The sequence below is a fragment of the Schistocerca americana genome, chromosome 3, assembly GCF_021461395.2.
Source record: "Schistocerca americana isolate TAMUIC-IGC-003095 chromosome 3, iqSchAmer2.1, whole genome shotgun sequence".
Classification (NCBI taxonomy): domain Eukaryota; kingdom Metazoa; phylum Arthropoda; class Insecta; order Orthoptera; family Acrididae; genus Schistocerca; species Schistocerca americana.
Window position 1 is genome coordinate 752800421 of NC_060121.1, and position 23105 is coordinate 752823525.

General features: G+C 43.7%; 1 protein-coding gene across 1 annotated transcript in view; it reads left to right on the forward strand.

Annotated features, from left to right (window-relative positions):
• Nucleotides 1-22445, forward strand: part of LOC124606531 (glutamine-dependent NAD(+) synthetase) — a 206455-nt gene extending 184010 nt beyond the window's left edge. The window contains exons 15-16 of the mRNA XM_047138516.1: nucleotides 11722-11887; nucleotides 21992-22445. Coding sequence (XP_046994472.1) covers nucleotides 11722-11887; nucleotides 21992-22122 — 297 coding nt within the window. The 3' untranslated portion in view covers nucleotides 22123-22445. The remainder of the gene's footprint in view (nucleotides 1-11721; nucleotides 11888-21991) is intronic.
• Nucleotides 22446-23105: the final 660 nt, after the last annotated feature.

Consider the following 23105-nt stretch of genomic DNA (forward strand, 5'->3'; position numbering starts at 1 on the left):
GTGGACCCCGTCACAATTTCTAACTCATTGGGTCAACACTTTGCTGAGATTTCAAGATCTTCAAATTACCTGCCAACCTTTCTCCCAAAGAAACGTGCAGTGAAACTGCAACCTCTTGCTTTCTCCTTTCCCAATAGCGAAAGCTATAATACTGTTTTATTCATGTGGGAACTCCAACACGCACTCTCTTCTTCTCACTCTTCCGCCCCAGAACCGGATGATGTGTCCAAATGTTGCTGCATTTATCATACCATAGTCTGCGTTACCTCCTTCGCCTTTATAATCGAATTTGGATCTACAGTGCTTTTCCCTGAAGATGGCGGGAAGCTATCGTCATTCTTGTTCTGAAGCCTGGAAAGGACAAACGTCTCCCCTCTAGCTATTGCCCCATTTCTCTTAAGAGTCGTGTATGTAAGGTTTTGGAGCGTATGGTGAATTGCCGTTTAACCTGGTGGCTGGAGTCCCGAAGCCTTTTAACACCTGCCCAATGCGGTTTCCGAAAGCGTCGTTCTGCAGTTGACCACCTTGTTGCTCTCTCCACTTACATCATGAACAATTTTCTCAGGAAACGCCTAACGATAGCAATATGTTTTGATCTGGAGAGAGCATACGATACCTGTTGGAGGACAGGCATCCTGCGCACACTGTTCTGTTGGGGCTTTAGAGGTCGGCTGCCCCTTTTTAGTCATGAATTTATGGCAGAGTGGTCATTTAAAGTGCGGGTGAACACTACTCTCTCCCGTACTTTCTCCCAAGAAAAGGGGGTACCCCAGGGCTACATGCTAAGTGTAGTACTGTTTGCCATTGCCATAAATCCAATTATGGATTGTCTCCTTCCCGATGTCTTGGGCTCCCTCTTTGTGGATGATTTTGCGATCTATTACAGCCCTCAACGGACCAGCCTTCTTGAACAATGTCTTCAAGGTCGTCTCAATCGCCTCCTCTCTTGGAGCATCGAAACCGGCTTCCGCTTTTCTCCCAGTAAGACCGTTTGTGTCAATTTTTGGTGTCGTACGGAGTTTCTTCCGCCTTGCCTACATCCAGGCCCTGTCGACCTTCCGTTCGTGGACCTCGCTAAATTTTTGGGACTTATGTTTGACAGAAAACTGTGCTGATCCTCCCACATTTCCTATCTTTCAGCTCGCTGCCTGCAATCCGTCAACGCCCTCCGTGTTCTGAATAGTACCTCGTGGGGGGCAGACCGAGTGGTCCTTCTCCGCTTATATCGCGCCTTAGTGCGCTCGACATTGGACTATGGAAGCATAGTTTACTCCTCTGCTTGGCCGTCTATTCTTCGGTGTCTCGACTCTGTCCACCACTGTGCATTGCATTTAGCGTCTGGAGCTTTTTACACCACCCCTGTGGACAACCATTATGCTGAGACTGCTTACCCTCCACTGTCCAATTGGTGAGCTGTCCTTCTGAGTCATTATGCTAGCCATTTGTCTTCCGTGTCTGCTTATCCGGCCCATGACCTTTTTTTAAACGCCTCCTCGGATTCAGGACATGCAGGCCGCCCTTCCTCTCTACTACCACCAGGAGTCCACTTCCATCATCTGCTACATTCTGTTTCCTTCCACTTTCGTAAAACTTTCTTGACAACTGGGGGTACATCACCACCTTGGCTCCGTCCCCAGACCTGCCTGCTCCGTGACCTTTGTCAGCTTCCCAAGGGTGGTACCCCTTCTCTCGTTTATTGCCGGGCATTCGCTGCTCTATGCGCACAAATGAAGGATGCCACATTTATTTACACTGATGGCTCAAAAACATCATTTGGTGTTGGGAGTGCCTATATTATTGGCTACACTCCTAATCGATTTCGGCTTCCCGACCAGTGTTCAGTTTTTACTGCGGAGCTTTACACTGTTCTCCAGGCTGTCCAATACATCCGTCGCCATCAGCAAATACAGTGTATTATATGCTCAGATTCGCTAAGCTGTCTCCTCAGTCTCCAAGCTCTCTACTCTGTCCACCCCCTGATCCACCGGATTGAGGACTGCCTCCACTTGCTCCACTTGGGGGGTGTCTCTGTGGCATTCCTGGATCCCAGGACACGTTGGTATTCGGGGAAATGAGGTGGCTGATATAGCGGCCAAGGCTGCAGTCTCTCTTCCTCAACCTGCTGTTCGCATGGGTCCCTTCGCCGATCTACAGAGTGTTTTTATGTCGTCGTGTTGCTCTTTCATGGCATGCACATTGGTCTACACTTCCCAATAATAAATTTTGGGACGTGAAAGCTCTTCCCTGTGCTTGGACCTCTTCCTCCCGAATTCATCGTGGGGAGGAGGTAATTTTAACTAGACTCTGTATAGAGCACTGTCATTTAGCCATCGACATCTTTTAAGTGGTGATCGTCCCCCACTTGTCCCCATTGCTCTCAACTGTGGATGGTGAGACACCTTTTACTTGACAACAGCAAAGAAGGAACAATTCTTGAAATATGGTATGTGTTCCCTTTTGCAAATTTTTAGAAATTAATCCCAGAAAGGCCCTCTTCCTAACCTCCACCAGAAAGTATTCAATAAATGATATCAGCGTTCAAAATATACTGATTTTTCGCTTGGCTCGTGCTGCTCTTGTAATTGATATACACTGGTTCGACTTCGAGATTAAATACACGCAGTAACTACCATGTTTTTTTTTATTATTTGTTTTTGGATATTTTGATGATTTTCATTCAGTTTTTAAAAGAATTTTTCATGCATAATTGCATGCTTATTTTAGAGTTTTTATGATGTATGTGATCTGGTCTCTAGTTACGACAGTAGTGTGACCCAATTAATGACTTTGTGAATGCTTCACTGTATCCATCTACTGGAATGTTCTCTCATTCCAAATACAGAACTTTAACATTCATTACTTTCTGTCACTTGACTTGAGTCAGAATCCAAACTTTATTTAGAAGAATGAAATTTATTATGTGTTGAAATTGTATTATTTTAGTGATTACATTGATTATTTGATGTTTAATAAGTATTATTATTATTATTATTATTAGTAGTAGTAGTAGTAGTAGTAGTAGTAGTAGTAGTAGTGTCTTAGGCAGCCAAACTCCACTTTTCCATTGATGAGTGACAGGAAGTACACACTGAGATTGAGAGATTCATCACAAGGTTTATCATTTCATGGCACACAATCGTTTCATAATATAGGTGGGTGGAGAGGAAGGGGTGTTGGGCTAGTAGGATAGAAGGCCAGAAAGAAAACATGTTTGTGCAATAGTCCTGCCTTCACACAAAATTAATGCAGGGTGGTGCATGAAAAACTGGCCATGACTACACACTGCTCGCCCCCCCTGCGGGTCCGGGGATTAGAATAGGCCCGCGGTATTCCTGCCTGTCGTAAGAGGCGACTAAAAGGAGTCCATCCCCCTCACGGGGGTAGTTAGCGCCTGCGTCCGGAGACGGACAGTTCCACGACCTATCATCGTGGTCCTTTTGGTTTTTCACTTCTTGTTTCTTCCTTCCTTTTGTTGGTTCCTTTCTTTGCTCTTCTCCACCTCACTGTCTTCCTTACTCTTTCCCTTGACTTCTCCTTGACTTCTCCTTGCTTTCTCATTGCCTTTTTCTCCTTGCCTTCTCATTGCCTTCTTCTCCTTGCCTTCTCATTGCCTTCTTCTCCTTGCCTTCTCATTGCCTTCTTCTCCTTCCCTTCTCATTGCCTTCTTCTCCTTGCCTTCTCTGGTCTCCGCCTCGGCGTTTGAGACAGTCTGTCCTCTTTCTCCCTCTCTCTCTTCTTTTTCCTCTTCTTCCTTCCTCCCTGTGCGTGCCTGAAGGCCGACCCACGCGTTCGCACGCGTAGCCGGTGACGGGGTAACGCGTAAGTCCCCGCCCTGGGTAGACATGTAAGGCACGCGCGTACCCCCTGGTAAAGGCCAGGCCCGGGGAGGGGTGATTGCCTGAGCTGATACCTTCTGACCATGCCGATTGGTCCCTCCGTCTGTTTCTCGGGAGGTGTGACCTGAGGTGTAAACATTCACCTAAGGCGGGAGTGCCCTCTGAGAGGGTCCCCACAAGGAAGGAGCGCGCCATCGGAGACGCTGGCAATCATGGGGGATTCCTCCGCAATGGATTCTACTCCATCTCTTTCGACTTCGACCCAAAAACGGAAACGTGACCAGCCAACAGTGACAAAAGTACTACCGCCTGCCCCACAGTTCCTCGTAGTTTCTCGATCTGAGGACGGAAAGGATTTTTCCTCTGTCAACCCTTTCGTTATTCAGAAGGGCGTAGATGCCATAGCCGGATCTGTCAAATCTTATACCAGGTTGCGTAACGGTACCTTATTACTAGAAACTGAGAGTGCCTTTCAGGCACAAAAACTGCTTCGGGCCACCCTCCTGTACACGTTCCCTGTCCGGGTGGAGGCCCACCGAACTTTGAATTCGTCTCGTGGTGTAGTCTATACTAGCTCCCTCGACGGATTGACTGACGAGGAGCTTCAATCATTCCTCGCTGAGCAGTGCGTGACGGCTGTCCATAGGGTCATGAAAAAGGTCAACAATGACCTTGTACCGACCCGGACAATTTTCTTGACCTTCGATAGTGTTAAGCTGCCATCGCGCATCAAGGCGGGCTACGAGGTTATTTCTGTTCGCCCCTATGTCCCGACACCTACGCGCTGCTACCAGTGCCAGCGTTTCAATCACACTCGACAGTCTTGTTCCAATGCGGCTAAATGTGTCACTTGTGGCAGGGATGCCCATGAGGGTGACTGTCCACCTCCGTCTCCTCGTTGTGTGAACTGTCAGGGTGACCATGCCGCATCCTCCCGCGACTGTCCTGTCTATAAGGAAGCACGCTGTATCCAGGAAATTCGGGTCAAAGAGAAAGTGTCCACCTCGGCTGCTCGCAAGCTATTGGCCAGTAGGAAGCCCACGCTGCTCCCAGCGGGGAAATACAGTACTGTCCTCCCCTCTCCTCGGACTACCCGGGAGGTAGCAACCCAGACATGCGATCTGACCTTCAGCACCACGGTCGTCCGTTCGGCCAGTGCTAAGATCGCGCGGTCGACGTCTCCTCTTCCTCCCATCACCCCACAGACACGAGCACCTTCCTCAGCTTCTGCTAAGACGAAGACCCAGAAGTCAGATGCACGGGCCTTCAAGAAGGAACCATCCCGTGCAGACTTCCTCCGTACCTCGACCTCCCAGCCTTCGACCGGTACTTCCACTACACGTCCTTCCAAAAAGGCGCATAGGAAGCACAGTTCTCCTTCTCCGCCACGGCGCATTTCTTCTCCTGCGCCACCCAGCGGTTGCCGCCCCAGGCCGTCATCCGTTTCGCCTGGCCGCACCGCTGGTCGCCGTACATCTGGCCGTTCACTGGCGGAGGAAGCTCCCCCTCCCGGCCATCCTCCCGAGATGGCCGATGACCCTATAGACCCAATGGACGATGACTGTCCGCCTACTGATAGCGGTGGCAGTGCTCGCTCGAAGCCAGGCCCTAAGCGGCCTTCGAGGTGACCACTTCTCTCATCTTCCTTTTCTTACGATGGTACTTATTCACTGGAATATTCGCAGCATTCGCTCCAACCGAGAGGACTTGAAGTTGCTGCTCCGCTTGCACCGTCCGCTTGTCGTAGCTCTCCAGGAAACGAAGCTACGCCCATGCGATCAAATTGCCTTGGCACACTACACCTCTGTGCGTTTTGACCTACCCCCTGTGGTAGGTATCCCAGCTCATGGAGGGGTTATGTTGCTGGTCCGGGGTGATATTTACTACGATCCCATCACGTTGCACACCGGCCTGCAGGCAGTTGCCATCCGCATTACTCTCCCCACTTTTACGTTTTCCTTTTGTACCGTTTACACTCCATCGTCATCTGCCGTTACCAGGGCAGACGTGATGCAACTTATTGCTCAGCTACCTGCACCATTTTTGTTAACTGGAGACTTCAATGCCCACCATCCCCTTTGGGGCTCTCCAGCATCCTGCCCGAGGGGCTCCTTGTTAGCAGACCTTTTCAACCAGCTCGATCTTGTCTGCCTCAATACTGGCGCCCCTACTTTTCTTTCGGACACATCTCACACCTATTCCCATTTAGACCTCTCTATATGTACTCCCCAACTTGCACGCCGGTTTGAGTGGTATGCACTTTCTGATACATATTCGAGCGACCACTTCCCGTGTGTTATCCATCTCCTGCAGCATACCCCCTCTCCGTGCTTCTCTAATTGGACCATCTCCAAGGCAGACTGGGGGCTCTTCTCTTCCAGGGCGACCTTTCAGGATCAAACCTTTACAAGCTGCGATCGTCAGGTCGCACACCTCACGGAAGTCATTCTCGCTGCTGCTGAATATTCCATCCCTCACCCTCCTTCTTCTCCACGTCGCGTACCGGTCCCCTGGTGGACCGCAGCATGTAGAGACGCTTTACGTGCTCGTCGACGTGCTTTACGCACATTTCAACGCCACCCTACAGTGGCGAATTGTATCAATTATAAACGATTACGTGCTCAGTGTCGTCGTATTATCAAAGAAAGCAAGAAAGCCAGCTGGGCTGCTTTCACAAGCACCTTCAACAGTTTTACTCCTTCTTCTGTTGTCTGGGGTAGCCTGCGCCGGTCCACTCACCAGTTTCTGGCTTGAAGGTCGCGAATGACGTCCTTGTGGCCCCTGAGGCTGTCTCCAATGCCTTCGGCCGCTTTTTCGCAGAGGTTTCGAGCTCCGGTCATTACCACCCTGCCTTCCTCCCCCGCAAACAGGCAGAGGAGGCTAGGCCACCTAACTTCCGCTCCTCGAATTGTGAAAGTTATAATGCCCCATTCACCATGCGGGAACTCGAAAACGCACTTGGCCGATCATGGTCCTCTGCTCCAGGGCCAGATTCTATTCATATTCAGATGCTGAAGAACCTTTCTCCTGCGGGTAAAGGTTTTCTTCTTCGTACATACAATCGCATCTGGATTGAGGGACATGTTCCCGCATGCTGGCGCGAGTCTATTGTTGTCCCGATTCCTAAGCCGGGGAAGGACAAGCACTTGCCTTCCAGTTATCGACCTATCTCGCTTACCAGCTGTGTCTGTAAAGTGATGGAGCGAATGGTTAACTCTCGATTGGTTTGGCTGCTCGAGTCTCGACGCCTACTTACCAATGTACAATGTGGATTTCGTAGGCGCCGCTCTGCTGTTGACCATCTGGTTACCTTGTCGACCTTCATTATGAATAACTTTTTGCGGAAGCGCCCGACCGCGGCTGTGTTCTTTGATTTGGAGAAGGCTTACGACACCTGTTGGAAGGCGGGCATTCTCCGCACCATGCATACATGGGGCCTTCGCGGTCGCCTCCCTCTTTTTATTCGTTCCTTTTTAATGGATCGACAGTTCAGGGTACGTGTGGGTTCTGTCCTGTCCAACACCTTTCGCCAGGAGAATGGGGTGCCACAGGGCTCAGTTTTGAGCGTCGCTCTCTTCGCCATCGCGATCAACCCAATAATGGATTGCCTCCCAGCTGATGTATCAGGCTCCCTTTTCGTGGACGATTTTACCATCTATTGCAGCGCGCAGTGTACACGTGTCCTGGAGCGCTGTCTTCAGCGTTCTCTTGACCGTCTTTACTCCTGGAGTGTCGCCAATGGCTTCCGTTTTTCTGCCGAGAAGACGGTCTGTATTAACTTCTGGTGCTACAAAGAGTTTCTCCCACCGTCCTTACGACTCGGTCCCGTTGCTCTCCCAATCGTGGAGGCAACCAAATTTTTAGGCCTTACATTTGACAGGAAACTTAGCTGGTCTCCACATGTGTCATATTTGGCCGCCCGTTGTACCCGTTCTTTAAATGTCCTCCGTGTTCTCAGTGGTCTGTCGTGGGGAGCGGATCGAACCGTCCTACTTCGTCTATATCGGTCGATCGTCCGCTCCAAGCTGGATTATGGGAGCTTCGTATACTCCTCTGCACGGCCATCCATCTTACGCCGCCTCAACTCCATACAACATCGGGGTTTACGACTTGCGATCGGAGCATTTTATACCAGTCCCGTAGAGAGTCTTCATGCTGACGCTGGCGAATTGCCACTCACCTACCGGCGAGATATACTGCTTTGTCGGTATGCCTGTCGGCTACTGTCAATGCCCGACCATCCGTCTTATCGTTCCTTTTTTGACGACTCTCTTGACCGTCAATACGGGTTGTATGTCTCTGCCCTGCTACCCCCTGGAGTTCGCTTTCATCGCCTCCTTCAACACCTTAATTTTTCACTCCCTGCAACCTTTCGAGTGGGAGAGAGCCGCACGCCACCTTGGCTCCAGGCTCAGGTCCGCGTTCACCTTGACCTCAGCTCGCTCCCAAAAGAGGTCACCCCCGGTTCGGTCTACCACTCCCGTTTTTTGGAACTTCGTTCGAAGTTCATCGACATGACTTTCATTTATACAGATGGCTCTAAGACCAATGACGGGGTCGGGTGTTCCTTTATTGTCGAGGCACAAAGTTTCAAATACCGGCTCCATGGCCATTGTTCGGTCTTCACAGCTGAGCTCTTTGCCCTCTACCAGGCTGTTCTTTACATCTGCCGCCACCGACATTCTGCTTATGTCATCTGCTCAGATTCCCTGAGCGCCATCCAGAGCCTCAGTGATCCGTACCCGGTTCACCCTTTCGTACACCGGATCCAACGCTCTCTTCAGCAGCTGGTGGACGTCGGTTCTCCAGTTAGCTTTATGTGGGTTCCTGGCCATGTCGGTATCCCTGGGAACGAAGCTGCAGATGCCGCAGCCAAGGCTGCGGTCCTCCAGCCTCGGACAGCTTCTTGTTGCGTCCCTTCGTCCGATTTTAGCAGGGTGATTTGTCGGCGCATCTTATCTCTGTGGCATGCCGCTTGGGCTGCACTTACCGACAACAAGCTTCGGGCCTTAAAACCTCTTCCCGTGGCTTGGACGTCCTCCTCACGCCCTTCTCGGCGGGAGGAGGTCGTTTTAGCCCGGTTAAGAATTGGACACTGCCGGTTCAGCCATCGCCATCTGCTGACGGCTGCGCCGGCGCCGTTCTGCCCATGTGGGCACTTGCTGACGGTTAGACACATTTTAATGTCCTGTCCAGATCTTAACACACTGCGCCTCGATCTTAACCTGCCAAATACTTTCGATGCCATTTTAGCGGAGGACCCACGAGCAGCTGCTCGTGTTCTTCGTTTTATCAATTTGACAAACCTCGCTAAGGACATTTGATGATGCTGTTTTTTAATCCTATGCCTGTCAGTCTGTCTTTTATCGTGTTTTCCCTTTTAGTTGTTGCGGTCCACTTGTGCCTCGCGGTGCATTCTTAGAGTAGTCAGGGCGCTAATGACCATTGAAGTTGTGCGCCCGAAAACCACAAAAAAAAAACACTGCTCGCCAATTATGCATGAATTGTACTTTTACAGGTAAATGGTCATTAGATGACCAATAGTGCTGAACAAAGGTTCTTACTTCAATAATATACTGCATTAGTAGACCCTTGAGTACTTTAGATTCAAGAAGTTGCTACAGTGGATCACGATGAATGTTGACAAACAATGATATGACAAGCTGTCTGTAAATCTCTTTTTCAGTAAAACTCTGCATTACAAAACCATGCTAAAGTAAGCCATGACAAGAATGTTCAGGCAATATACAGATTGTGTAATTTGCCTCCACCAAATTTTAGCGTATGAGGAGTTATCAAAAAACTATACATTTTAACTATACATTTATTCATTTCTTTGATTTTAGGCTGCGGAATAGATGCAAAAAAGTGGATATTATGGGTATGTATCTAGGAAGGAACAGTGAACAACTGACATTTAATGGAAGTGGGATGTAATTTTTTTCATAAAAAAATTGTGTTGAAAACTACACAGACACATGTAATTTTCTATGAAAAAAGCAGTTACTACATCTCTGATTTTGCCATTTGCAGTATCAATTTACAAAGGAGCCTCAGATTCAGAAAGTAGTTTTGAATAATTCCTGCAGTCAGTGTTTTATTTATATTGCCCAAGTCGAATCTTGAGTGACAAGTGATAGTGTATGCATCTGTTTAAGGAGTTGGGTATTCTGACTACTGCTTTGCAGTATATCTATTCGCTCATGAAGTTTGTTGTAAATAATCCACTGCATTTCAAAAGTAACTATGAAGTACACAATTACAATACCAGAAGGAAAAATGGCATTCATTATCCCACATTAAGGTTGTCTTTAGCACAAAAAGGGGTGCACAGTGTTGAAACTAAAATTTTTGGTCACTTACATAGTGATATAAAATGCGTTAACAGACAGCAAAGTAAATTTAAAAAAAAGGAAAACTGAAAAAATTTCACCTTGACAACTCCTTTGATTCTGTAGAAAATTGCTATTATTATAATGTGTAAAAGATGGTGGGGTAGGAATTGCCAACTCGCATCTGTCTATTTAATAATAATAAAGCAAAACAACTTATAAATCTTCTGCCTGTAGCCATATTTACAAATTAATTTGGGATGTCTATAAAATTCCTTGTACCACAATATTACGATGTCTTGTGCAATTGGTCTATCTAAGAACTGTTTAACTGACTGTCATCACTGGTGTGCTCCAGAAATATACAGTATAGAGTGAAACCACTTGGGTTCCTCAGTGCCTGGTAGCAACCTGAATGTAAGACACCCATCACAGATAGCAGGATTAGGTGATAATGACTTGGTGCTTAAGGCAGCATGTAGTGGAGTTGACTGCAGCAGTCAAAGGTTTTGTGATGGTCTTGTTGAAAGGAACAAAAGCTATAATCAGAGTGTGGTATGAAATTCTGTGTTTGTGCCTTGATGCTGAAAATGTGTTTAGCAGTAGACAATTTGTGAATTGGTCAAAAATAACCACCCATAGTAATGAGCAGAACCTCTTGTTCTCTCCACCTTCCTGCCTGCTGATCTACACTGTATCTTGGTACAAGTCCTTACAGAGAGGGGGGTAGCTTTCTTTCACCATATAAACAGGATTAAATCTCCAGTTTATTGAAAGTTTGTCAGAAGATGTTTGTTTTCACAGTTATCAGAATATAACAAAATTCAAGTTCCTACTGATAATAACATGAACTTTTCATTATTGCAATAGTCAGCTGAGAAAGTGAGTAGTTGCAAGACTTCCTCATCTGTAGGTTGTGGATGTGGCTCAGCCATTTCTTTCCCAAATTCTTTCACTCAGTAGTACTACACCAGCAAGGTATGCATGAAAGCTTCTGTGTCTAGTTATTTGTCATATTAATCATAAGGAAGTGTGATTAACTCATTCAAAACCCATTGTTTGGCAGTTTTTTAGTATTGTTTGGTGGTCTAGGGCCATTGTTAAGTTGGATTAACTGCATAAGTAGATGGTATTCAAAGAATAGATGCACGATTTCACTGATTCAGTGTGAGAACATCACAGAAGACCTTAATAAAACCCACTGGAGGTTGCTGCAAGAGATCACAGTGCAGTTAGTCAGAACTTCCACAAACATATATCTTTGTGCACTTCAGACCTCGGAGGTATACTCTGAATCTGTCTTGCTGCTTACCATTTGAAATTATAAAAGAGAGGGGAGAAATTAATTCTGGTAACTCATGTGCCCTCCACTGCAAACCATACACTGTAAATGCTGGACAAGAGTTCTATCAGATTAATCCTATCTGTCTTGCAGTAATAGGTCAGTTGGTAAGAACAGTAAAAGGCAAGGTTCTGATTTAGTTAGTCTAACATACAGTTGTTTTTTATATTTGTAAATTTCATGTATCAAAAGAATCATAAAAATGTTTCAGCTCGTGACTCTGAAGGCCTCAACAGATGATTCTTGGGAGCACAGCAAGGGTAAACTGGTTTCAGATAGCACTTCAAGAACACTTACAGAAGAAGGTGCTAGTAAGGGAACATCTCCAAAGGTGTCCAACAGGTCAAGAGCCTCTGGGCTAAATAAAATGATGTCAGGTATGTTTATCAGCTGTTCATCTTTGCTACAGTTGAACTAGAATACATTTGTTAACCTGAACTAAAAGGTGCCAATTTAATTTCAGTGTGACACAAGATGTACTCTAAATCTTGCTCATCCAGTGAATGCTAGTTTTAAGCTCTGTAAACAGCTAGAACAACTTAATGTTGGACTTGTGTGACCGTAATTCATTCAGTATCCATTTGAATCTGACTACTGTATTAAATTTCGGTCTTCCTCTACTATGTTAATGTCAAAAGCACACTCAGATCCAAATCTGATGAGGTAACGTGCAGTACTGAAAGTACATTTTTCGTACACCAAGATCTAGCCAGAACAGAGCTCAGTCCTGGTCATTTCTTCTATTTATTCTGACATTGAATTTTCCAGAATATACAAACATTACGAACATAAGATATTTCAAGAACTTCCCAGAAATGATAAATACTTAATAACAGATAATTTCTGGTGGTTTTGCACACATCATGCCAGCCAGCTACGCTAACCCCTATACTATACTGCGTGCACCAGAGCTTGTGACATTGCTCCCTCTCCTGGAGATACAGCAACCTCCCATTTCAGAAGTTCTCATTGGCGCAGACTGCAGCACCCTGGGTCTAGATCTTGTCGGTGGTCCTCTTTATGGCAGTACTGATGGAGTCTCATGTTCAAGTTGTGTTGTTATGTCACCTTCAGTGGTCCTCTGTATGGCAGTACTGGTGGGATTCACTTGTTCTAGTTGTGCTGTTACGTCACCTTCACTATGAGTGTCAGAAGTAGCCCTTCCTGTCAAAGCTTCATAATTGTTGAGTGGGTCTTCAGTTTCCTTGAACCTTCCATTGTCGATCTGCGCCTCAGGACTGTAGTAGGGATGCATATAGAGGATGTCTCCACTTTTCTCTTCTTGATGAAGGGTCATAATCCTAGCCTTCATAATTGATGACAAAGGATACAGTGCAGCCCAAAGTAGTGCTTTAATAACTTTCTGCATAGTCTCACTTTTTATATAGGTGTAAAAATCCTTACTACATCTCCTGGTCTGTTTCTTGGTGTGACAATGCTCTTGGTCTCCCTCCTGCATCCTTAAGCAAGCAGGCTGTCTTGCTTCTAAAGTCCTGGTGATAAGGTGTTTCACATAGTAATGCTAACTATCGCCTGATTGAAATGGGAAGAGTGTATCCCTTGCCATTTTACCTTCATGACCATGGAGCAGAAAGAATGGTGTGAAGCCTGTAGTGGCTTCTTGTGTTGTATTTGAATGTTGTGACTAGCAGTATTGTATCCCAATCTGTTTGACATCGACGGACATTGAGAGCACGTGAGCCATTATCTTAGTAAAGCAATCTGTGAAGCCACTTCTGTATTTGTGGTAGGCGGTTGTTGTTATGTGGGATATGTCGCAGTGTGGAATTACCTCTTAACACTCCGGACTGGAAAAGTTTTCCACAGTCAGAGATCATCACATGGGATGTTCTGTTGCACTTCAAACTGATGTCTTCTACAAGGAGCTTCGCAGTTTCCAGAACTTCAGCAATCAGCAAAATTTTGATGATAGCAAAGTGTGTGAGGTACTCAGTGCAGACTGTTATCTATCAATTCCTGTTTGTCAACTTTGTAAACCTACCCAAGAAGTTAATTCCAACCCAGTGGAAGTGCGCTTCTGCAGGCACAATTGGCACCAGATGCCCTGGGGATAACTATGGCATGTGCATCTATCTGTCAGCTGCATTGTCATTTAATGCAGCAATGACCAAGATTCCATCCCTGCTGCTGTGTTTCACCAAAGAATTCCTTGTGTTTGCATCAATTTTTGTATATCACTTTGATGTCATATTCCTAAAGTCTCAGTGCCCATCTCACCAGTTGACCTAATGGATCCTTCAGTCAAGTTAGCCAGCATAGAGAATGGTGGTCTGTCACACTATGAATAGTTCGCCAAATAAATACGGCCGGAATATATTGATAGCCCAAACAATTGCAAGGCTCTGTTGGAGAGGAATTACTCTCCCGAGTTGTAAACATAAGCTATCACTTTCTCAGCACCTTTCTGAATTTGTGCCAGAGCTGCACCTATTCCATAACAGCTTGCATCAGTGTGAAGTTTTGTTTTGTCATTCTCATAATACAGTACTAGGACTGGAGATGGTGATAGTGCCTCCGTAAGGACATGTAAAGATTTTTCTTGAACTTCATTGCTGAAAATTTGGCATTTCCCTGGAGTAGTTCTTGCAAGGGATGTACCTTGATACAGAAGTCCTTTATGAGTCAGGGGTAATATACGCACATTCTGAGAACTTCTCACATCAACACGCATATGCCAAGTAGACAGGAGATCGGTGACTGCTCTTATTTTCTTTGGTTTGGGGTGGATTCCATTGCTGTTAACTAAGTACCCCAAGATCTTTATTTCTCAGGCAATGACAAACATTTTTATGCATTCAGGTGGAGGCCCAAAAGCTGAACACATTTCATCATGGTTGTCAAGTAGCTTAGATGCTCTTCAAATGTCTTTGAAAGAATGAGAATGTCATCCAGATAGCAAATATACATTGTCCATTTAAGTTTTGAAGCACATTGTCCCTCACATGTTCTAAGGTGGCTGGAGCACCACACAGTCCAAACAGCATGACTTTGAACTCACAGAGGCCATCAGGAGTTAGATGGTGGTCTTTTTCCCGGTGAGCCTCGTCAATCATGATTTTCCAGTAGCCCTTCTGCATGTTCGTTATTGAGAAGTACTTTGCTCTTTTCAAGCAGGCTGAGGTCTCATTAGTGTACAGCAATGAGTAGACATCTTTGTAGTTTCGTTCAGTCATAGATAGTCGACTGAGAAATGCAGTGTACTGTTTTCTTCAAAATAACCACAGGAGGGAACGAACGAGTAGCATTCAGCCAGTGACAGCCTATACGAACCTTGGCTAGTTGATGAATGATCCCCAGTCTTGATACAATGATTAATCACTGGCCACTTGCTCTTTATTTTCTCCTCTCCAGATTTGTAAGCATCCAATAACTGACACAGAATGGCTATCACTTGTTGAGGTCATTACTCAGTTAGGCCAAATCCTTTTGACAGTTCCATAGCAGCTTCCCCCTTTTCATTATCTGTAGTTGTAACAGAACACTATTCTTTGTCGCTGGCACTAAGCTGACCTTCCTGGATTGGCTCAGTTGTCCCTACGCACTTACCTTTAGGGGTGAGTTCTGGCTGCTTATGACAGTTAATGATCTATAATTGTGGGTAATCATCCTCAGTGTGTTCTTCATCATCATTTCATCATCATTGACTCGCAAGTCGCCGAAGTGGCGTCAACTGAAAAGGACTTGCAATACGGCAGCCGAACTTCCCCGCATGGGGCCTCCCGGCCAACAATGCCATACAATCGTTCCATTTTTTTCATTTTCAGTGCTTATGATTGTCACTGGCATGTAGATTTCTTTTGTGAGTTATAGCTACTTTTTGCTGTTGACAAAAGCCTCATAGTTTAAATGAGCATCTTAAATGGTGAGTGGAACTCCTCTCCTTGCTGATGGCAGTAACGTCTTCAAAGACAAGCAACTGCCCGGAGGAGTCTGTTTTCTTGTTGGTAGAATTCATCAATCTGCGGTTGCGTTCTTCCACACACTATGGCTGCTTGTGATGCATGCAACAAGTTCCATCTGACACTAACATGACTACATTCTGTTAAAACAACAAATTTGAAGGGCTGTGTTCTGTCATTGATAGTTATTATTGCAATTCATGTTCCTGTCAGCTAATCATATTTCCGCTTTGTGATTTTCAACACAATTGGTTTTGGATCATGTAGCATAAATCATCTTTAGTCAACTAGCAGCTACACAGGTTGGCCATGGCTGATGATGATAGAGAGAGATTTCCTGACAACTTGGTGGCTATTGAGCATGGAGGACTTTGATCTTGGCAGTCTCGCCTCCATAGATTGTCACCTCACTTAGTTTTCCTCAAGTCAACAGCTAGGTGAGTGGCTACTACATCGTATGACAGCAGAAAATGGCTGCAGCATGATATTGTCCAGGGTATGAATATTGACTTCATCCCACAGGTCGACTATAATCATCTTCAGTTGACTTGAAAGATACTTGTTGTTTGATGGCATAGTAGTCGTCAAAAACTGTCCTTCTTCCTGTGCAGAAACATGCAAAATGTTTCTTTGGCCTCCTGGATTGTCTGCTCTTCTACATGGCATTATATTTGGTACAGGAGTTGATTGTACCATCAGTGCTGAATTGTCATGCGGCATAAGTCTGAGTTGGCCAATATATTCTTCCTGCAGCATTTGTCTGGTGGCAGAGGTTGGTGTTTTAGATCAATACACATCTTCTTCAACATTCTATATTACCTCCTGATGTATCAGATAGTATTGCATGCCTGCTATCTCTTGCTTACTTTATCCTACAGCACTGTTTGCATAAAATGTGTCTCTCTTCTCTCACTGCCTACTGTATGACAGAGGCGATGTTGTGATGGTCTTTCACAGCTGCCTTAGGGACCACATTCAGGAGTCAGACATACTTCTTTCCCCCGATTCTTTCTCTGTTGCATTTCCTCAATGCTTCATCACCACTTGAATTCCTCCGTTGATTTGAAGAAGAACGTAGTGTGTCTTGTGAGACTCTTTTCTTCAAGTATAAGATTTTATCAACTTTGGTCATATTTGGATTCACAATGTGGCATAGGGCCAAAACATTCTGTATGTAGGACTGTCATTTCCACATGACGTTACACCCTGTTCTTCAGTTGATCTTCTGCCAAGTGGACTTGCTGCTGTTCTGCAGTTGATCTTCTGCCAAGTGGACTTGCTGCTGATTGTTGCCAAACTTTTTCTTCAGTGCAGGCTGCAATTTATCCCAACTATCCAGCTGCTCTTTGTTGTTTTTGTACCACTGTTGGGCTGTGCCATCCAAGTAAAAGTACACATTTACCAAACATTTCAAGTCATCCCATCTGTTGTTTATAGTTTGTAGGTTGAATCTTGATCTGTGTCTCCAGAAGACACTGATGGATGCCTGATGCACAGTTGGCTTAGTGCTGGCTTTGAATCCATTGGACTCCTGAATATACGGACCTTGAGAATGAGTTACTGCTTGTATTCTAGTTCCTATCCATGTGAGTAACAGTTTTCATATTACCTAATTAAAGCCAGGGTGATGTGGATGTTTTGAAGTGCTCAACATCTACTCCAAGAATGTCATATCAAAACCACAATCAAGTCCAAATCTGGAAGCAGGGTTGTCAATGAAATACAACCCTTAGTGTTTGAATGACAATGTACTGCCAGTACAGAACTCAACTCCTGGACAAAGGGTGCCACTGTTTATACAGATATCGAGTATTCCTGAACATATAAGCATAAGATACTTCGAATAGGCGATCTGCAATATGCCATCTGGTGATAGACACCACTTAACCACACTGCATTCAACACTTCGCACAGCACAATTTTTACTCCCCACAGTCCCTTTCATTGCCAATTTGACTATTCCTCGATGCTTCAAGGTGTGCGTGCGTGCGTGCGTGCGTGTGTGTGGGTTCACATTTGGAACACTGTACAGCTGGAGTTCTGCTTTGCATGGCATGTAGTCTTCAGAAGGTTTCTGATGGTATTTAGTACCAGATGTCTATGGATAGGTAATACAATTACTGTAAATTATATGCTGGGGGTTTGAGAGCATGGAGCTGACACACAATAGTGTTCAGATGTGTTCCATCATGTTCAGTGCAGGTGCATTAGGTGCCCAATGCATCAATGTGAGCTCACTGTCATGCTCCTCAAACCATCTTGGAACGATTCTGGGCTGGTGACACAGACAGTGTCATTCTGGAAGATGCCGTCACCTTCGGGAAAGGCCTTAAGCATGAAGGGATGAAAGAGGTCTGCTTATATGCTTTCCTTACCACCTTACGTGCCCACATCGCTGTCAGATGGATAGCGGTGATAATGTATGTGTGTGTTATGTATGTGCTGCTGCAGATGAGCACGTGCTTTATTACTAGGCTTTCAGTAAAATAGGGCGAAAAAACAACATACATTATTGAGCAGCAGTGTGTATTTGCAAGCTGCAAAGCATCCATATACAAAACGAAATTGTTGGTATGTACAGGGTGACCATAATTAAAGTGCCAGTTTCAAAACACTGTAGAAAGAGAACCACTGCTCAGAAAGATGTCAAATTTGAATACCATATTAGTGATGCAGGGGGAAGAGCTGTGGTATAAAAAAATTTAATGAAACTTTAGCTATAGATGGCACTGTAAGTGTCTTAATGTCAATTGGGTTGGCTACAAATGACAGATGAATTGCAATACAATGGCTATGGCTTGTCTAAAAAGTTTGTTTCGTGCATTCTTACCTTTGTTATTTACCGAGTTTCTGTATTTTGATAATACAAGGACAAATAAATAAAAAGAAATTTTTACATTAATTTTTATCTTCACTGCCTTTTTGTTTAGTTAGCCTCTCATCTGTGGTATCACTATTATAAATCATTATAGTCATCATCCTAACAGGACAGGTGCAAAATTTACATCTTTGTTGTGCCAAATATTTTTCTTTCCGGGGTTGTGGTTATGTTATGACCTGAGAACACAACTGTTTCTCTCTCTCTCTCTCTCTCTCTCTCTCTCTCTCTCTCTGAATAAATAGTGGATTTCACTTCTGTACTGATGTGAGAATGTTATGTCTCTTGCTCCCAACCATATTGTCTGCCTGCCACTACCTCATTGGATGTGTAGAACTGGCAGCTGCCCCCCCCCCCCCCCCCCCCCCCATCATCCCGTCATACCTCCCGATGAGTGTCGACAACATTGCTGCATGAAACACTAAATACACCAATAGCTCCAGTCTAAATTTTTACCATTTCCTGCAGAAATGTTTGCTATTGATGAGTATTTGTTCAATTTTAAAGTTGGTTCAGTTCAAAGTACAAATTGATTCAGGCAAATTGCAGTTTAAATATGGTAGACATTCATAAAAAGTCAAAGTACAAGGTGTAGTTTACTATGGTTGGCAGGACGGCAGAATTTGCTGGCTGCACAGCACCCTCCCTCCGCACACTCACTATAATTCAGTTTCTCAGCCAAGCTGGTGTCGCTGTTTCCCCTCCAACCATTCCATAGAGCTGTGCTCCAGCAACAGGGAAACAAGGGCAGCATGTATCTACAGTGGAGCAGGACAAATGTAACAACGGCAACAAATATGTAAATAAAATATCACAATCACAATTCACTACAGTTCTCAAACTTTCGCTCATCCCACAATCTAATGAAGCTGTCTGTAGTATCTCCGCAGTGGGTCTTTCCACCATAGTTAATTCTCGTGGTAACTATTGCTGTCAGTGTAATGAGATTTTTATTTTCTAGACAATTAATACTGGATTAATTTTCTTCTTTCTTGTTTCATCTGAATGTCACAATCTTGTACTAATGCTGGTAACGTTTTTCCCTGGTATTCCAGGATGTGAACAGTGATTGTATTTCCTTGTGCGATCCACTTGGTAAATCATTACAGTTGCGCAGAACCAAATAACATATTGACTGGGGTTCAGAATTAAGTAATGGATTTTGAGGGACAACATTTTCACCTTTGAATGTTACCTCTATTTAAAAAGTCGCATAAATATATGTATACTGTATCTACTCATCAGTGAGAACTTTTATTAAAAACCTGTTCATATACAACAAAAATCTGTGAGTTGATCGATTTAATGCCATTTCCTCCTTTGTTTCACAAAATTGTCAATTTTAAAACAGATCATTAGATTGTTGTATTGGCTAAGTCATAGTTTCTCGACTAGTGCTGTGAGTCAAGTGTCACATGATTGTTCGAGCAAGATGGACACTGTATCAAGCGCTTTGGTGTATCAGGAATCTTGATCCTATTCTAATGCAGGTATTTTTTGCTAAGCCCTAAATTTGTACAAATCATCAGTGGCCAAAGTCCCGTCTGAAAATGTAAGATGACCCCTATAATCATTCATTAAACAATGTAAAAATGTTAATCTCAGCAGCAATAGTGTAATCTGTGAATATGAGAGAGCCCTATATTTGTTGAATGACTAAATTGGGGAAAAAACCTCATCTTACAATTGGATAAATATGGTAATTGTCCTGTGGCCAAAAACAACATAAAAAGCAAAATGACATTGGTTTCTAATTTTTGTATAACTGGCACAAGAGGTGTTTGTTACGCTGTCCACCTTTTTTGCCACCAGGTTGAAATTGAGAAACCACAAGCATATTCCACAACATGCAGTATGTCTCGGAGTCATGTTCAAAATGTGTTGTTCAATTCAGCTGCATTCGTAATTGGAGCACTTATCTTTCAGATAACCCCACATACAGAAGTCACACTGATTAAAACCTGGTGATGCAGACAGCTAGGCTGTTGGGAAATGACAGCTGATAATTATAACATTGCCATAGTGCCTCTGCAGCAGCCGCTTCACTGGCTGTGCGTTGTGCAGAGGAGTGCCATCTAGCATAAAAATGATCCTACCCACACGTTCACACTGTTGAAGAGTTGGAATGAAGTTGGTGTGCAAAAAGTCTCATAGTGTTTACCAGTGACTGTGCAGATAACAGGATCTGCAGAACTCATCTCCTCAAAAAAATATGGCCATATGATAAACAATCTCAACAACACACACCCCACAGTCACTTTTGCTGAATGAAATTGTTCCAGTTACCATGCGTGTGGATGTTCCATTGCTCAGATTTGGCAATTGTGCGTATTGGCATGTCCTTGGAGATAAAAATGGGCTTTGTCTATCAACAGAATGTTCCATGGCCATCCATTGTCCATTTCCATGTGGGTAAGAAATTCCAGAGTGAATGCCCTGCTGGCAGGTCAGCAGGAAGCAACTCCTGAACATGGTGGTTTTGTATGGATAACAGTGCAGAGTGTTCCGAAGGATTTTATGCGCAGTGCTTGCAGGCATGTCCACTGTTCAGACAATTCCACATGCGCTGCATATTTGCACACCACTGCTCAACCCCTCTTGCAATGCTGTGGCTACACCTTCAAGAGACATCAGATCAACTGCTTTCCTCCGTCTGCCACACTGCACTTCAAAAGAACCTATCTTTTTCGAATTTTCTAATTATTTTCTACAGACCTGTAGCAGACATTGGACAAGTGCCTTCTTTCATGCCCTTCTTTGAGTGTCCATAACTTCTGCTGGGATATTGGCACATCATCGTTCTTTTTAAAGAGCTTTACCAACAGCGCACGATGCTTCATGGAGACAGTCGTGTTGGACCTCTAGCATGCTAACTGAGAAATAGCCATGTGCCGCACACTTGTTGGTGTTCATATTTTCTCTTTCTGCAGTGTTTTGAAACTGGAACTTCAATTATGGGCACCCTGTACATGGAAAGAAATGGAAGTCATACATTATAGTTCTTTTTGCACATCTAAATTCGTCACCTTTTGCATCACACTTGTCAGTAGGCTTTGGTCATGAAAGTGTTAGAAAATTTCGTTTTAACACTTTTTATTTCTTAACCCTGTATAGCAAAGTGTTTGGACGACAAAGTAACCATAGTTCAGAAACAATGTGTAGTTGATTATTAACAGTAAAGTCAGTCTTATGGAACATCAACTTTCATAAATATTAAAACAGAAGGAGAAATAAATTAGATTCCATCTTAGCAAGGCACAGAAAGGAGTGAAGTAACGAGAAAACTTGACTAATCTGTTTCAATAGAATAAACATTTTCATCTGATTTTGGCTGTCCTCTATAAATATCCCTTGGAAGTTTTGTATCTGTTCTCAGCAATGATTATTTCCATTCAATCAATTTAACATTACTTGATCAATTCAGTTACATGTTTCAAGAGTGATTGAATGTAAATAGTTATTACTGTTAAAGTATAATAGCTGCTACCCCAAATCCAAAAAATTGATAACATTAAAATGCATCTATTTTTCGGGTCATTTCCTCTGATGTACTTGTAAAGGAGATACAAAAAATCCAAAATATTTTGCACATACATGTATCATCTTGTTTTGTGCATGAACCGGGACTTAAATCCTTTCCACCTGTAACTAGTTCTAGACTAATATGTTTTCTGTATTTCCAGATTCTCACATTGGAGTTGTGGTGCCTAATTCACCTGTAATCAGTGTTACCATGTCAGGAAACACATGTGCCAGTCGTATGTTCAGACCAATTGTCAACTCACCTTCTGATGTTGAACTGAAAGCAATTTGAATACTGGTCAAAAATATCAAAGTACAGCACATAAAACGCTACATGGCTAACAGTGTGATACACTATGTTTGCTCTCCTGGTGGGTCCAGTTGACTCCCATAGCTGAAGAACTTACATAAATCATAATTTAGTTGTAATGCAGAGTCATTATGATGATCATAACAGAATCATTGGGATACGTGTTCAACATACTTTCTGATAGCTATTAGCACAGTTAACTGTGATTCTGTAATGCAATGTGATAGCCCAGTAAATGCTCAAACCATTCCCTAATAATTTTATTGTTTCACTATACTGTGATTTTTTTAAACAAAAGTCTTAGAGAAGTAGATGTTAGCCAGTATAAATGTTGCCAGTGTGATACATCATTGTTAATGTTTTGTGACCAAAGATGTAACTTCATATTTGTACATACATACATACATACATAACATACATACATATCTGGATGAGAGTGGCTTTAAAAGCGACTGATGAATATTTTACTTACATCACAGTATAAGGTTGTCAGTATGTATCAGTAATAATAGCTGATATGCATTATAGAGAATTAGATATTTTCTATTGTATTGCATTTAAGAAACTGTATACTATTATTTTTCTAGTTCTGCTGTATTTTATGAATGTTATTTACACTCAAATTAAATTGAATTGATAATGATAAAATTTCCTCTCGTGAAAATCATTGATTCGTTTCCTCTTTTAGATTCATTTTCCTTGCAGTTGTTTCTTGAAAGTGTCATTTAAATCATGGGAGAAAAAAATGTTGTTGCCATGAGGCAAAATAAATGCACTGCCTATTAAACTATATTTTACACAAGAGAAGATGCAGCCGCTGAGAAGTTTTGGGTGGTGTAAATTGCACTATTATAATAATAATCAGAAATGTCCACAGGGATCATTGAAAAGTGATGTGAATATTCAGCGTTTAGTGAAATTGTATTAATTGACTACATAATTGATCTCATTTTAATACTATATTA